At 41.5% G+C, this 16,171-nt stretch overlaps 2 protein-coding genes across 3 annotated transcripts; one reads left to right on the top strand and one right to left on the bottom strand.

Moving 5' to 3' along the window:
• Positions 1–596: 596 nt before the first annotated feature.
• Positions 597–5,938, bottom strand: mul1 (mitochondrial E3 ubiquitin protein ligase 1). Of its 2 annotated transcripts, none has more exons than XM_072448818.1 (5): positions 5,828–5,938; positions 4,486–4,609; positions 4,076–4,163; positions 3,867–3,987; positions 597–1,475 (listed from the first exon to the last, which is right to left on the bottom strand). In XM_072448818.1, the coding sequence occupies exons 2-5, from the start codon at positions 4,603–4,605 to the stop codon at positions 746–748; spliced, it is 1,059 nt and encodes a 352-aa protein (XP_072304919.1). In that variant the 5' UTR covers positions 4,606–4,609; positions 5,828–5,938; the 3' UTR covers positions 597–745. The 2 variants fall into 2 exon arrangements, with proteins under 2 accessions (XP_072304919.1, XP_072304918.1); XM_072448817.1 differs by having other exon boundaries at positions 4,486–4,606.
• Positions 5,939–10,686: 4,748 nt separating this feature from the next.
• On the top strand, positions 10,687–13,051 carry LOC140362665 (armadillo repeat-containing protein 3-like). Its single transcript, XM_072448815.1, has one exon. It carries the CDS (start codon positions 10,694–10,696, stop codon positions 13,025–13,027), a length of 2,334 nt encoding a protein of 777 aa, XP_072304916.1. The 5' UTR covers positions 10,687–10,693; the 3' UTR covers positions 13,028–13,051.
• The last annotated feature ends 3,120 nt before the right edge of the window (positions 13,052–16,171 follow it).

Below are 16,171 nucleotides of genomic sequence, written 5' to 3'. Positions count from 1 at the left end.
ATAGAGCAACTCAGTTAAGATGCAATGAGTGGCCTTAAACAAATCAACAACACTGCCCTCCAAGGGGACTTAAGGTGTTTCCACTTTGGTTTGCAGTCCCGCCCTCTGTGGCCAATTATGATCTACGTCGTAGATTGGTAGATTCTACGGTCACCTCATCGGACATCAGTCATTTGGAGAGATTGGTGAATGCCAAGGAGATGGCTCTTGTTTCCAAGATGTATAAGAAGTGTAGGGCTGTATGTCAAATTCACGTTGAACAGAAGTGTAAACAGGGAAACGGTGGACGCCAAAGGCAACAGGAGCAGGTGCTAATTTGGCTCTCTGACATCGGGACATCGTGAGGGATTCCGACAGGGCAGGGGTGACTTTGGCCTTGGGATGATTAATTCTATTCTAATTTTACACTTTACCATCCACCTGTAGATGTCCATCGCCATCTACAGTGAACAATCAGCAATTCAGCTTGTAGAAATGCCTTATTAGCAACATACATTAATTGATTAAATTAAAGCTTATACTATACTATGGAACAATCCTAAACTTAAAAAGTGCCCCTATAATGACAGATGCACCTGGGACAGAATAAAGACACATTTCAGCAGGTTTTAAAATACAGATTTAAAACACAATGTGGGAGCTTTTAATATATTAAGTGATTGAAACGAGTGAAGCACTTTGTGGGTTACAGTGTTGAATCAAAAGCACTTTTTTCAAAATGCCTCTAAACCGTTACATTATGGTTTTAACTATTAAACAGCGGCACAACCCGGTCTATGAGTCCTCTGCACATGGGACATTTCTTGGGCCTGGGTAAAGCGTTGTAGCACTGCAGACAGGCGCACACGTGTCCGCACTCCAGGAAAACGCATTCGCGCTCCTGACTCAGACACACCGTGCAGGCCGTGGGCGAAACGTTGCTCTCGTCCAAGTCCAGCTCCTGCCGCCTCTGCCTCTGCCGCTCGTTGAACTCGTCTATCGCTCTCCGGTTTTGCTTGCTCTGCCGGTAGTGCGTGTACTTCTTCCACAAGATGTAAAACAAGGTCGAGCAGGTGGCCACACCGAACAGAATAGTGATGAACTTCCAAGTCCGAACGCTAACCTCTTGTTTCCTAAGTAACGTGTCGTAATCTGAGCGGCTGAGAAAGTAGCAGTAGCCTTCCTTTGGCGGCTGTAGCTTGATAAGGCTGTTGTCGAGAACTAGCTCGCCGACGCCGGTCAGGCTTTCTCCGACTCGAAGCATCTCCTCTGTCTCCAGGATGCCTTTCGGTCTCTCGCCACTGATAAAGTGGCTGATGGCGTTGGTGAAGGACTGGACGGTGGGGTGAAACTTCTGGTAGGTGGTCTCCAGTTCGAGCTCGGTGGCCTCCAGGGGGCGTACGACTCGCACGGAGGAGGAGACGTTCTCGTCCAGCGAGCCGATGGCGAAGGGGACGGAGTTGGTGCGCTGGTGGATCACTTTCTCTGTGTCGTTCCTGCCAGAAAGTAATAAAAGAAAAAGACTTAGATGTAGGTATTTAAAGTAGTATACTGTATGTAGACGTTGGCGATATTGACAACAACAAAAAAGTATATATTGACGATTTTTTGCATTATCTTCATAACGATATCCAGACAATATTTTAACAAAGCATCAAGATTGTGTCTGTGCATGTTCCTGTAAAGGATTAAAAAAATCGGAATGAACAATAAATTAATCCGCAGAAATATCACTATACGCTTGTTTGGAAGATTACACTTGATGTTTCTGTTTGAAGTTATTCTTGAAATTTAAATAACAGATGAGACAGAACAGAACCGACTCCAACATTTACTGCATGTCCTCCCCTCTCCCTTATTGCCCAATTCTCACGTTCCTCTCCTGTCTAATAAAGCCTACATCAATTGTAACACCATGAATTGTTTAATAAATTGGGCCAATGGTTCCAAATACAAAGCAAACAGGAGGAGAGACCAGGCACAACCCTGCCTGACCCCCTTTTCCAGGGCCAGCGGATCTGATAGATGGCCATTGATTTTAATTCTTGATGTTGGACCATCGTAAAGAGCCCCAATATTTTTTATAATTAAATCGTCCATGTGAAATTTGTTCAGCACTTTGGTCAGCTAACAGAATCAAAAGCCTTCTCAGTGTCTAAACTGATTATTACGGCTTTGTTTTTGGGTTTTTCTGTATTTGGCTCATTATGTGAGCATAATAAGATCGTCTTATGTGTTTGTCGTTTGTAAAATTAATCTTGTTTGATCATTGTGGATTAAGTTTGGGAGTATTTGTTGCATTCTTTTGGACATAATTGAGGTGTTTGTATGATAGTCACATTCAGAATGGAAATAGAGGCACAATCCAATCAGTCCTTCCCTTCCTTTGGTATCAGGGATATGATGGCTTCTTTACAACAAGGAGAGGTCTGAGTTTTAAGTGCTCAGTTAAAAGTTAAAAGCCAATAGGAAAGGAGGAAGTGTGTTTTTAATGCTTTATACCAGGGGTCCCCAGCCACCGGGCCGAGGACCGGTACCGGTCCACAACGCGTTTGCTACCGGTATCAGTGACAGCATCTTCTCTGACGTAACTTTGGCCTGTCCCTCATGACACTAATAAGCTCGTCTGTGGATATATCATGAAAAGCCTTATAGGAGTTTTTATTTATTTATAGGAGATCTTCTACTGAAAGTGTTTTTCAGACTTCCTATAAGTGATCTGTTCTTCTGTATCTACCTCTGTATCTACCTGCGTTGCACCAATGAAATTTCCCCATGTGGGACAATAAAGGAATATCTTATCTTATCTTATCTTATTTTTACTTTAACAAGAGTTTGAGCGCTACTTATAGTGCCGTGACAGCAACAAGACAAAACTACAGCAGACTGGACTTAAACACACTGCGGGTGTCATTGTCTCCCATCACTCGTAGATGGAACCGTCTCATTGCACAGAAACACGCGCAGGGCCCCCACTGATTCAGCGTGTGGTGAGTCGTAATTTTTATGCACTTATTGTTGCCATATTTCTCTGATGAGCTTCCAGCAGTCAGAAGAACAGTGAGGACACGTGTAACTGTACGTTATGTTACTCCAATTCGGATCTTTTGGCACACTTAATAATGTACAAACGCGTCTTTTCCGAGCTGAATCGAATGGAAGCCTAAGCCCCGCCCACTTCCGAGCAAGTTAACCTGACCGCAACATAAACTGGCACACCGGTCCGTGAAAATAAAGCCTACATTATTCCGGTCCGTGGGGCAAAAAGGTTGAGGACCCCTGCTTTATACCACTCTGAGGTGAACCCAGCGCTCTCCGGAGATTTATGTCCTTTAATATTTTGATTGCGCTTTGTATTTCCAGCTATTTCCGCTCATACTTTTTTATTTTGTTCCTCTTGACATAACAGGCAGATTGAGGGTGTCCAGAAGGGAAATTATATAATCTTCTTTACCATCTGGAAATTTTTTTTAAAGAAAAAAAATGGATAAAAGGATTCAAATGCTGTTTGAATTTGGTCTTGTTTGATTAAGATAATTTTTCCTGTCCCGTATTTTAAAAAAATAAGTTTCCAAGATAGTAATTTAGAACATTTTGATCCACTCTCATAATATCCATGTTTGGTAAAGAGCATTTCCTGTGAAGTAAGATCATTAATTTCTCTTATCTTTCTATCCTATCCTCCAACAGTTCATTTTTTTCTTGCGAGATCTTTTAGCTTTTTTGCCCTTTGTTTCTTATTTCGGAGGCTATGGCTATAATTTGTCCTCTCAAGACTGCTTTGGAATCATCCCAAAGGAGGCGGAGACATTTCCCCAGAGTCTTTTCCCTCCAGATAAGATATAATGAGCTGAACTGTTACGGTTGGCGAGTCGTGTTGCTCGTACCAGAGGTGAGTGGTGCGATTCCACACCATCTTATTCTCCTTCAGCGTCAGGCGCTCGATCACGCCTTTGCAGTTGTCGACAAACTGGCTGTTCAGGGTTTCTTTCACAGCTTTCACCGCACCTGAGATCAAACACACGCCCTGTTATAATGTAAAGTAAACCGACAAAACAATCATCTGTAACGCATAGGAAGAAGGCGCTGTGCTCACCCTCGACGACGGCGTAAGGGATGCATCTGCCCGGGGTTTCACCCAAAATCCCCTTCAAGTCCTGGTCAATGGACACCTTTTTTGCTTCCTGTAAAAACACAATCCAAATATTTTCAGAGCCAAAACCTGGACAGATATATTGAAAAAGCAGCTCTTGAAATGAGATCCATGTGTGTGCATTGTTTTATAGTCTGTAAACCTCAAGTACAGCACCTTTAAACAGGAGTCAAAAGTATTCCAGGAATATTGTTGATTCAAAATAACTCACGTGGAGGTAAAAATGTAACGGAGGAGAAAATTATTGTTCCAAGTATCATTGTAGCGCAGTGTAGCCATTTAAATAACATATTCCATGTCACGACCCACCAGAGTAAAATAAAGCTTGTGATATGAAATGTGTATGTTCTGACCTTGAGTCGGTCGGCGGTGGTGGCTCTGTTCCTGTACACCGAATAAAACAATGCAGTGAGGGCTGAAGTCGAGGCCAAAGCCACAAACTGAGCTGTGGAGATCCCATCGCTCGGATCCATCCTGCTTGAAACACAAGAAAACACACGTTACAGGACATTTTATTAAATTAAGTGTTCATTCAATTATCCAGTGCCTTTTTAGATGTAGAGGCAATATTTCTATATTTACTTCACAATATTGTATTTATTTGTCTATGGGAGTTTTTATTTATTTATAGGAGATCTTCTACTGAAAGTGTTTTTCAGACTTCCTATAAGTGATCTGTTCTTCTGTATCTACCTCTGTATCTACCTGCGTTGCACCAATGAAATTTCCCCATGTGGGACAATAAAGGAATATCTTATCTTATCTTATCTTATGTATTCAACATGACTTAACTAAGGATTTGGCTTTGCCCCTGTAGTGCCAGTATAAACCTGTGGAGCCGTCCTGGTTTGGAGCTAAACTGTTTAGGTTTGATTTCATTCAACTTCTTTCAGTCAAACGATATACCTGGATGTCTCAAAACCTAATAGCAAATAAACCAAATAAAGGTTAAAATATGGTAACTGAAGGCGTCAAGATATAAACAATAATTAGTAGCAATGTTAATAGTAAATAAGAATTTTATGGAATTATAGGTTCAGTTCAACGATCCTCTATATTAATTATTATACTCACAATTAAACACATTTAAAGGCAATTTATTCACAATAACAAAAACATTTTTAGAAAAGGGTTTTGGCCGGTTGAATTTGCATGTGTATTTCTTCCCAAGATGTTTTTAGTTATTGTATTTGCTTTAACATGAAGTAACGTTAAGCAATATCTCTGGCCAGCAGCCTTTACCTTTAAACATGCTCATGTTAAAGGTTAAAAATCTGAAGTTGAACATAACAAATAACATTTAAGTGTCCGTCAAATGCAACTCTAACGTTAGAACAAATGAAAGTGCATAAACTAAAGTGTTTTAAAGTTGACATGATTGATGTGCAGAAGGAAGCTACCTTTAACTTTCATTTTAAAATAAATTTAATAAACGACGTCAAATCTACTGTAACATAGTGTAAGACTTTGATGCAGCTTTGTGTACATGTTCTTAAAAGGTCGTACTGATTTATGAAATACTTTTATGAGACGTTAGCATAATATCTGTCACTTCTGTCCTTAGCATTAGCCTGCTTCCTTATGCCAAACAGCCTGTTAGCACATCTTGTTAGCTAATCAAGCCGATTCACTGATAATGAGGCAATGCAAGAGAATATTACTAAACAATACAAATATCTTATGATTTGTACGAACCACGGACAATGTTCAAAGTCCGAAAAATGCACATAAAAGCCCTGGAATGTGCTTGTGTTGCTGTTAGCTTCCGCAGCTCGGTTCGAAACGTAGCATAACAGCGGCTGGTGTAATACCGCGCTGGCGCCAGCAGATGTCAGTGTTGTACAGGTCGTGGCCCTGCGCTTAGCGAGGCAGCGGGAGGTAAAGAGACATGATTTACACGTGTCCCTCTTTTGGTTGTTCTGCAGATTCATTTACACCATTGTGCCTCGTCCCACTTATTTAGAGAATGTCCTACCTTTTCACTGGTGCCTCATGAATGGTAGAATACTGTGATTTACATAGAAAACAAGATATTTCTTGCAAAAAATGTGCCCTTTTTGGAGGTCCCGTCGCTCTGGGTTGTAATATGATGTGATCTACCGCTAACTCTAAAAGAATAAACATTCAAATGAATGTGGTTTTATAGCAGTCTTTATCTATATTAAGCCAAAATGTATCATGTTGTGGTTGTTTCACCACTTTGCCAAACTTGTCCCACTTTCAGGCCCAGGTCCAGACCACACTCGGGGCCGTTTAAGGTGTTATACAATAAACTAAAGGAAAGCACATTGACCTTGTGAAAACACACATACAAAATTGAAATCACTTAAGGAATACAATGGATTTACTCAATGAACTGTGAACATGTGCAACAATAACGTTTAACACATTACATCTGCTCCTTCTCAATAAACCTGCATTTTAAAGCTGCGGAGCAAACACAAAGAATGTTTTTTAGTTAAAAGAGGGCTATACTCTTTCTCCAAAATTGTTGATAAATCTTTATGGAAGACTACACCTAGATATCTTTGGGATTATGTAATTTAAATGGATAGATCCTTCTAAGGAGGTTGGGTATGGAAATGTTGTTGTTGTTGTTGTTGTTGTTGTTGTTGTTGTTGTTGTTGTTGTTGTTGTTGTTGTTAATGGCAGCCAACTGAAAAGGTGCATTTATCGCCACTTACTGGATTGAGTGTGGACAGGAGATAAACAGAAACCCTACCACTAAAAGGGGGCTGTAGTGTATCGCTACAAAGACACTATTAACTCTAATCTTCCAATTAATCCTGTTATTTTAAGTAAGCAACTCTAGCCTTACATAATTTTTGCGACTGCATTGTAAGCAGATTCAGCAGACCGAATTCCTGCTTATAATTTTGAAACCATAAGACAAATTCAGTCCTCTCTCTATCATATGCTGTACAGTGAATCAGCACATGCTCAACAGTTTCTAGTTCTTGACATCGACCAGTGGATTCGCTCTGTGGCGGCAAAAAAACTCAGACGAGACTGAAATCATCGTCTTTGGAAGACAAAGAGAAACAAAGAGAAAGGGTCTCGCCGAGTCTCGCTCCTGGCATCCTCAACCTTAGCTCCAATTAAATTCTTCTTTATTTCACCCACTGTCACCATCGTAAGGACGCCTGTGATAACTCCTCTGACCATGTTTCTTTCAACAACTGAAACAATAACCTTCTTTCCATCCAAACGTTTAATCCTAATTGCTATTTGCATTAGCGGTCATCTTTACACACAACCAGCAACGAGCCATTTCGAAGAACCTTTGCATGTTTGATTTCACCCAATGCCTTTAACGTTATTGTTATTGGATTCCACTCACCAAAGGACGCATTTTCTTGCAAAAGTTTTATGACCTTACATTCTGTACTCTCATTGCCGACATTAGATGTTTCCTCCTGAAACAAGCTCGATCTGGCTCCAGCACAGATCATGTTCATCTGCGGACGAGACTCAGAGCGCGATAGACCAAAATAGACGCGGCCCTGGCGGAAACGCGTGATTTGAAATCCATGAATTGCGAGCTGAAGACTCGAGCCACAGCGCCTGAGGAGAAAGTCTCTGACCTGAAAGAGTCTCTACTTTGCAAACCAAGGCGGCTGAATTGACAAACCAGGTGCGTGTTTTGACAGACAAACCGGACGACCTGGAGAACCAAGAGTGAACATGTAATATGTGGATTTTTGGCATCCCAGAGGACACTGAGGGCAAAGATGTGATCGAGTATATGGATACCTGAATCCCTCAAACTTTTTGAACATCTCAAACTTTCAACAAAATCAGGGAAAATGAGAGAGTGAGATTGTGCGCATCGTTCTCTCGCTAATACTGAACTTCCACAATTTCTGTGACAAGCAGCGTGTTTTGGCATCATTCAGACATCTCGCTGCGGGCCAACCCAGACCAACCAAGCCCCAGATCTCTTTCTTAAACGACGACTCAAGTGGTCAAAAAACGCAAAGCTTTTGATCCGGTGAAATCCTGCCTGAGCAAGAAGAACGTAGAATACGCTCTGCTTTATCCTGCAACGCTGAGGATCAACGTGAATGGGAAGATAAGAAGGTTCATTTCAGCAGATGAGGCATTAGCATTTGCCAACTCAATACAGGTCCTGACCTGACATTTTTTCCCTTTTATTTTCCCTTATTTCAATTAAAGGGACCTGGACTGTACTGGTAACATGTGAGAGCCATTGTGTTCCAATTTAAATGTTTAAACTAAACGGGTTTCCCTCCACCTCTCCACCCTCTGATCTAATTTTGGATCAGCCTGTGAGCTCTTTGGAATATTTACGGTATTAATATCATGGAGCCAGGAAATAAAGCTCTTCTACGTCACGCTACTATCTACACAAACACAGGGAGATTTGAGCCTGCAGCTAAAGATCTGAGGACAGTGTTCAAAGGGGGGGCATAGAATCCTGCTGCTCTGCAACTTCTGTCTGAAACTGAAATTAAGTTGCAGGAAAAGGGAATGACTGAGAAGGAACACGAAGGAAGAAGGAAAATCCTGATCCAGGAGGTGGACGGGGATGAGTCTGATGCAGGATTGGGTGAGACTTCTCGGTCGGAAATTTTCATCATAGGTACATTTCAACTGTGAGAAAATCCCATCCTGCAATCACATTGTATGATTTTTAAATAATGTATTTGTATTTTTACTGAGGTCAAAAGTTTCCTGTAGTTCTTGACCAGGTTTGCACACACTGCAGCGGGGATTTTGGTCCACTCCTCCACGCTGATCTTCTCTAGATCTGTCAGGTCACTGAGCAACACAGAGTTCCCTCCAAAAGATTTTCTGTTGGATTTAGGTCTGGAGCTGCCGGAGTCTGTGGTTTCTCTGCCTCATATTGCACTCCAGCCTCCACAGCCACAGTGAGTCCTTCATTGGCTCTGAGTCTCTGAGCCCCCTCTGAGTCCTGGTGCAGCAAACTTGGCTCCAGAACAAAGTGAACTGCAAGCTGATGTGTGGTGGGTGTGAACGAGCACTCTTTGTAGCTGTAGCGTATGATGTTGTCTGGAGCGTAAGGGTTGTTGGCCGTGAGGCTCCTGGTGAGCTCTTCCTTCAGCTGAGCCTCAGAGCGCTTCTGCTGGCCTTTGGGCTTCACTGCAGTCATGTGGTTCGGATCCTCTCCAAGGTCTGCAGCCTCCAAACATCTCTTTTCTTTGCTACATTTGCTGCATTTCCCCTTTGATTGCCCTTTTGTATTTGATTGTTTGACATGGACATTTCTCCGCCTAATGTCCCACACTCACTTTAGTTTGAGTTAAATGTGAATTAAAAGCTGTTCAATGTTTGTGTTTGCGTGATGGTGTGGGCACGTGACCAGATTCAATGATCTGTTGTTGTTGTTGTTGTTGTTGTTGTTGTGTTACTTTTAATGGCGGCTTTTAATGGCGGTTGGCAGCCAACTGGAAAGGCGCATTTACCGCCACCTACTGTAGTGCGTCTTCATAGTATGTGTTTAAGATATACCGTAAAAAAACAACAACATTTGGATACCAACTGCCATAAAACACCTTCTTCTTCTTTGGTGTTTTATGGCAGTTGGTGTCCTAGTGTTACATTACCGCCACCTACTGTAGTTCTTCTTCTTCTTCTATGGTGTTTTATGGGGGCTGGTATCCAAGTGTTACATTACTGCCAGACTTTATTCTTAGACTTTATTCTTCAGACATCTTTTAGACTTTATCCTTTAGACTTCATTCTTCAGTTCAAAGCCCACGAGTTCAAAGCACATGAGTTCCAAGGCCACAAATTCTAATCACACGAGATCCTCTTCCTCCTCCTCCTCGGCGGCCAGCATCCAAGCGCCACACCACGGCCACCCACGACAGCAGTGCAACATCCTCCGACTCTATAAACGTCCACCCAACCCTGTGTTATATAAGTAAGCAACTACCGCCTTAAACAAACCCTGTGACTGGAATGTAAGAATATTCCGCAGATTGAATTCCTGCTTATTATTCTGAAACCATAAGGACAACCCGGTCCTTTCTCTTTCATAAGCTGCACAGTGAATCCGCACATGCTCGACAGTCTCTGGCTCTTGACAGTGATCACACAGACCGGTCGGATGCCATAAAACACCAAAGAAGACGAAGAGAGTTGCTTAATCATCGTTCGAATGATGATGTCATCTTTACAATGACGATGTAATATAGCCCTACTCTCACTTTATGAGTGTGTGAACAACTGAGTCTAAAGAATGGCGGTAATGTAGCACTTGGATACTAACCGCCATAAAACACCAAAGAAGAAGAAGAAGAAGTTGAAGTAGACTTTGAATAAAGTCTGAAGAATAAAGTCTAAGACGTACAACTACAGTAGGTGGCGGTAATGTAGCTCTTAGATACCAACCGCCATAAAACACCAAAGAAGAAGACGTCTGGTCAGTCTTGCGAGAATCTACTTTAGAGTAAGACAGACAGAACGTCAAATCAGGCACATGTTTTGAACTGTGCTTTTTTCCAAGGCTTTTAAGTGTGCAGAGCTTAGCCTGTCAAGCTAACACTACTTTTATGTTTTATTACATCGTGCACAATGGTAAAGAAAGGTAAAAAAGACAACACAGCTCCAACAAACAAAACGTTTGATCCACTTCAGGTTGAAGGCAAAACTCCAGCCACAATTGTTCTTCTGCTGAGCTCCCCTGAAGAAGACATCCTGATCAAATCTTGTGAAGCCGTGTATACGTTTGCTAATAAAGGAGATGAAAACAAGGTTTCACTCCTGGGACTTGGGTCCTTGGAGCCTTTATGCCAGCTCATCAATCATGGAAACAAGCTGGTCAGGCGCAACGTGTTCATGGCCCTGGGCGTCATGTCCACTCACGCCGAGGTGATAAAGGCCTTGAAGAAAATGAACATAATTCCATCCATTATTGACAAGCTCTCTCTTCAAGAGGAGACAGTTGTTCATGAGTTTGGGACGCTGTGCTTGGCTTCACTGTCTGTGGATTTTGTCAGTAAAGCACAGATCTTTGACTATAATGGTTTGCTGCCTGTGATTCAACTTCTCTCCAGTCCTGACCCAGATGTTGTGAAAAACTCACTAGAGATCATTTACAATCAAATTCAGGATTACCCAAGTCGCTCAGCCATACATGAACTTGGAGGCATACCCCACCTTCTGGCCCAGCTAAAGTCAGAATTTCCTGTAATTCAACAACTTGCTTTGAAAATACTCCAGAATATCACAATAGATAAAGACACACGCGTTACATTTAGGAAAGAGCAAGGATTTGAAAAGCTTATAGATTTTCTTAAGAGAGAGGACCTTCATCACCTTCATGCTTGCTCCTTAGATGTTGTTGCCAACTGTTTAAATGACAGTGAGTGTTTGCATCTTATTCACAAAGGTGGAGGTCTGGCCCAGGTGATGAAGTTTATTCTCAGTCCAACACTGCCAGAAATCCAAGCCAATGCTGTAACATGTATTGCCAGAGTGGCTCAGAGCTCAGATAATTGCACCATGCTCCATGAACAAAATGCAGAGAAGGTTTTAGTGGCGCTCTTCTCTGTGAGCGACGACAGAGTAAAAGCAGCAGTGAGCCAGGCTGTGTCTGCCATGAGCACCAACCTTGCCAGTAAAGACGTTTTCAGGGAGCTTGGTGCTATATCTGCACTGGTGGAGTTACTGAGCTGTGAGGCTTGGACTGTAAAGAGGGTTGCATCAATAGCACTCTCTGATCTTACGCACAACAACCTCCTTAATGTAATGGCTGTGTATGAGGCTGGAGGCCATGAACGTCTTGTCCACCTGCTCACAGAAGAATGTCCCATGACTGTGGCCAGTTCTGCTGCTACACTGAGCAGCATGGCAGGACAGGAAGACATCCGCTACAGCATTTTATCTCAAAATGTTCTGCAAGCACTTGTGGAGTCTCTGAAGTCCACAAATTCTCAAGTTCAGACCAGCACAGCACTCTGTGTGGCAGCACTGGCATGTGACACTGCATCTAGGACAGAGTTTAAAACTGCTGGAGGTCTTCCACCATTGGTCAATTTATTGGATTCTAATTACAGGGATGTTCAGAAGATGGCTTGCATAGCTGTCAAAGCATTTGCCTGTGATGAGCCATGCGCGTTGGAGATGTGTGCATTGGGAACTTTGGAAAAGCTTCAAAAGATCAACCAATTAGATAACCAAAGAAACATTTTTATTAACATGGCAATGACGAGCCTGCTGAACTCCAACCTTCCACTGAAATACAGCCTGATGGGCTTTTTGTCTCCCACTGACCATGTCACTGATGGTTTTTATGATGCGGGGAAGACTGTGGCAGGTAACAAAGTCCTGACTCTGGAGGAGCACTTCTGTGAGCCTGTCAACCAGCACCGGCCAATTATTGTAATCAACACTACAAAGCAAGGAGCTGAAAATAAAAGGGATAAGGATAAAAAAGACAAGTCTCCCATTGAGAATGATTGTAAGATGTCGAATGACTCAGTGCTGGAGGCTTTGGTTCAGGAGGCCAAAGAAACGATCCTGCTTATAGATGATGACATGGAGCAATACTCTTCTTTGGCCAGGATGGTGAGCCAGGCCATGGGTGGAGCGGTGGAGAGGGAAATGATGCACACATTCGAATGGACACTTGACATCAGAGAGCTCAAATTTCAACTTGAGTCAAATGTAGTTCCAATTGGAAGCATAAACAAAGGGACGTACTACCACAGAGCGCTTCTCTTCAAGTGCCTGGCAGACTTTATTGGACTGAGCTGTTCACTTGTCAGAGGCGAGTACACCCGGGCCTGGAACGAGGTGCTGGTGTTGAATAGACCCACACAGCATTATGTTGTGGACCTCATGCACAACCCAGGAAGTCTCATGGAAGTCAACACACCGGCTGCAGAACAATATCAAAACATATAAAATCACAAAAATACTACCAACCAATGGACAAGAGATCGACCTAAATTTAATTTTCTCTTATTTATTTGAATAGTAGAAAGTTTCATACGTCCTCAAAACATAAGATAATGAGCTGTTTTGTGTTCCTATGGATCTTGTGTGTTTGTTGTTTTCGACCAGAGAGAGTGAAAACATTCAGTTATTGACGATCAATACAATCAACCCAATGGCATCAGAATTGTAGCATCCTTCAATGTGAATGGCACTGAACCCAATCAAACGACCACAAATCTTTCCAAATATGAAAAAAATTGATATTTTTTATATGAGACACATTTACATGACACTGAACATGAAACATCAAACAAAATTCTGTAATAAATCCTTTTAATCATCATACAAAGGTAAACATGGAAGGGGAGTTGCAATATGTATTTAAACCCGAATAGTTTTTGAACAGAGTTTTGAATGTAAGGATAAGAGGGCAGATATGTACTGGTTAAGGGGAATATTAATGGAAAGGTTTTCACTCTTTTAAATGTGTATGCTCCACCAGGGACTGAGTCATATTGCTTTCTGTGCTGATGTCATGGACCTGATTGAATAAACCACTCTGAGGGAACCCTAATCTGTGGCGGCGATTGGAATCTTCGCCTTCAGCTACATTAGACTTGTCAAAAGGCACTGGAGGAACAATAAATAAGAAGTTCCGTTTCTTACTGAATGATATAGGATTGATTGACACATGGAGGGAAATGAATCCTAGAACACACCAGTACACCCATTTTTCTATTCCAGAATTGACAACTTTTTTGTTCTCAATAAAAACATTTAAAATCACTGACCTGATCTAATAGACAATAGACCTAAGCGATCAAGCTCCTGTCTACATTTCTGTAGATTTGGAGGAAAGATGAAAAGACACCCTGGAGGTTCAATGCAGACCGGCTTAATGATCCTTTGTTTAAAGATGGCATAACATGCTTTTTCTCACGTTTCGTAGTCTATCCTAAGTGTATAATTGATAATAATAAGGGTTGTGCAACTTAAGAAATATCACCCAGACCTTGGACCCCCTCACCAACCCGGAAATGCAAACGGCTTGGTTTGATATTCGCCCCCACTGAGGGGGGATAATGACGCGTGCTTGCCCTTATGACGCGGTCTTGCCCCACCGCCCGTCAGTTTGGAGATTCGAAGAAAGGAGATAGTCTGTAATATAACTAAACACTGCGGGAATCAATCAAAAAAACACTCTGAGTACATATGTGAAGCACAAATAGCAATGTAAGAAGGTTAAAAGCTCTGAAAAGTCGATTTTGCATGTTATGGGACCTTTAAGGAAAAAATGTCCAACAACATTAAGACTTATCTGGGGGAAAATGACACTGGCAAAATATCTCCGCCTCCTTTGGGATGATTCCAAAGCAGTCTTGAGAGGACAAATTATAGCCATAGCCTCCGAAAAAAGCTAAAAGATCTGCAAAAAAATATATATTGTTGGAGGAAAAGCATGCCAAAAAGGGATGTTCTGACATTAAAAATATAAGTGGAGAAATTAATGATCCGACTTCACAGGAAATAGTTAGGAAAATGACAAACTGAAAGATTAAAAAAAAAAAAAGAGAAGGCTATTGATTCTGTTAGCTGGACATATTTATTCAAAGGGCTAAATAGATTTCAAATCTATGGAACCCACAAAGTAACATTTGCAACATTTTAAAATAAGAGGTATTTCTCGAGCTCCTGCGATAGTAAGTCGCGCTCCTGAGTCTTAAAGTCCCGCTCTGAGTTTTAAAGTCGCACTTCTAAGTTAGAAAGTTGTGCATAAGGCAAATAGGCATCAGACAGCAAAATGGTCGAGCCCAGTGAAGATGAGGGTTAGGGTTAGGGTTTCAGTTTTCTCCAAAACCAAGTGTGTCATCGATAAACTGAAAGAAGATGAGGTAAGGACACAGTCATATATTTTCTTTATTAGTTTCTAAAACATGGAATTAAGTAGCCATTAAGTAGCCTATCTAGTAGGATATAGAGCTATGAGTCATGAGTTTCAGGCAAATGATTTGAAGTTTTTTTTGGGTGGACATTTTGCCATTCTAGGCAGGCAGTTTTGATGAACAAAGCCACTCGACCCGTAAGTAACACTAGAGCAGAGTTAGAAAACATTACCACACGTAGAAGACTTTTGTGTTTTGTGTAGATTGTTAGCGATTAGCGCTGAAATGAGCATACATGCTAACAACCACGTAATGGTTGCGTCCGAATGGGACATTCCAGGCAAACATCTCTATGGAGACTTTACCAGAAGAATTTACCATTGTGATATCCTGCTACTTCAGTACTTCTCATGTCACACTTTCTGGGCCCTTTAAGGCTTTGCATTTTCTACGTTATCTGGAGTTTGCCCTGCTCACAATGTCACTGCCGACAAAACCTATTAAGCCACATTACTTAATATTCTTTTGAAATTATCTCTGGAAATGCGTTTTTGTTCTGCACGACCTGAAGAGACTCACATAATTACAGCTGCATGAGTCTTTGTGCTACTTTGAAATGCCATAAAAAATGCATCGCTGAATCTTCTACCTACCAATTTTTTTCTTTTAAATTAATGACACATTAAGGAAACGCGCATGATTTTTTATATTTTTCTCAGACTTAGAGAAGTCAACCTTCTAATCGCATCCAAACCGTTACATTATGGTTTTAACTATTAAACAGCGGCACAACCCGGTCTCTGAGTCCTCTGCACATGGGACATTTCTTGGGCCTGGGTAAAGCGTTGTAGCACTGCAGACAGGCGCACACGTGTCCGCACTCCAGGAAAACGCATTCGCGCACCGACTACTTCAGTGACTCATTCTTCTAGTTTAAGGTTTGGCAGTTAGGAATAACAGAAATATTATATGCAATTTTTCCAAGTTCATCTCGCTGAACAACCTACTACTCAATACATTTATCACACAGAAAATCGTTTTAGAGGTATAAAATATAACTATTTTATTATCAACAAATTTGTGATTAATTATCAACTCTCACAATACCATTTTGTATCTCAACAAAACATCAAATGGTAAAAGTCTCTGGTGTAAAAACAAGTAAACTACATAGACCAGGGAGAAACTAAATGTGAAATGAACAGGTCCAAAATACCACTAGATGTAG

Source organism: Eucyclogobius newberryi, unplaced genomic scaffold (genome assembly GCF_026437365.1).
Source record: "Eucyclogobius newberryi isolate DKJ021-1_F unplaced genomic scaffold, fEucNew1.0.hap1 SCAF_17, whole genome shotgun sequence".
Taxonomy (NCBI): Eukaryota; Metazoa; Chordata; class Actinopteri; order Gobiiformes; family Gobiidae; genus Eucyclogobius; species Eucyclogobius newberryi.
This window is presented reverse-complemented; position numbering and strand designations above follow the sequence as displayed.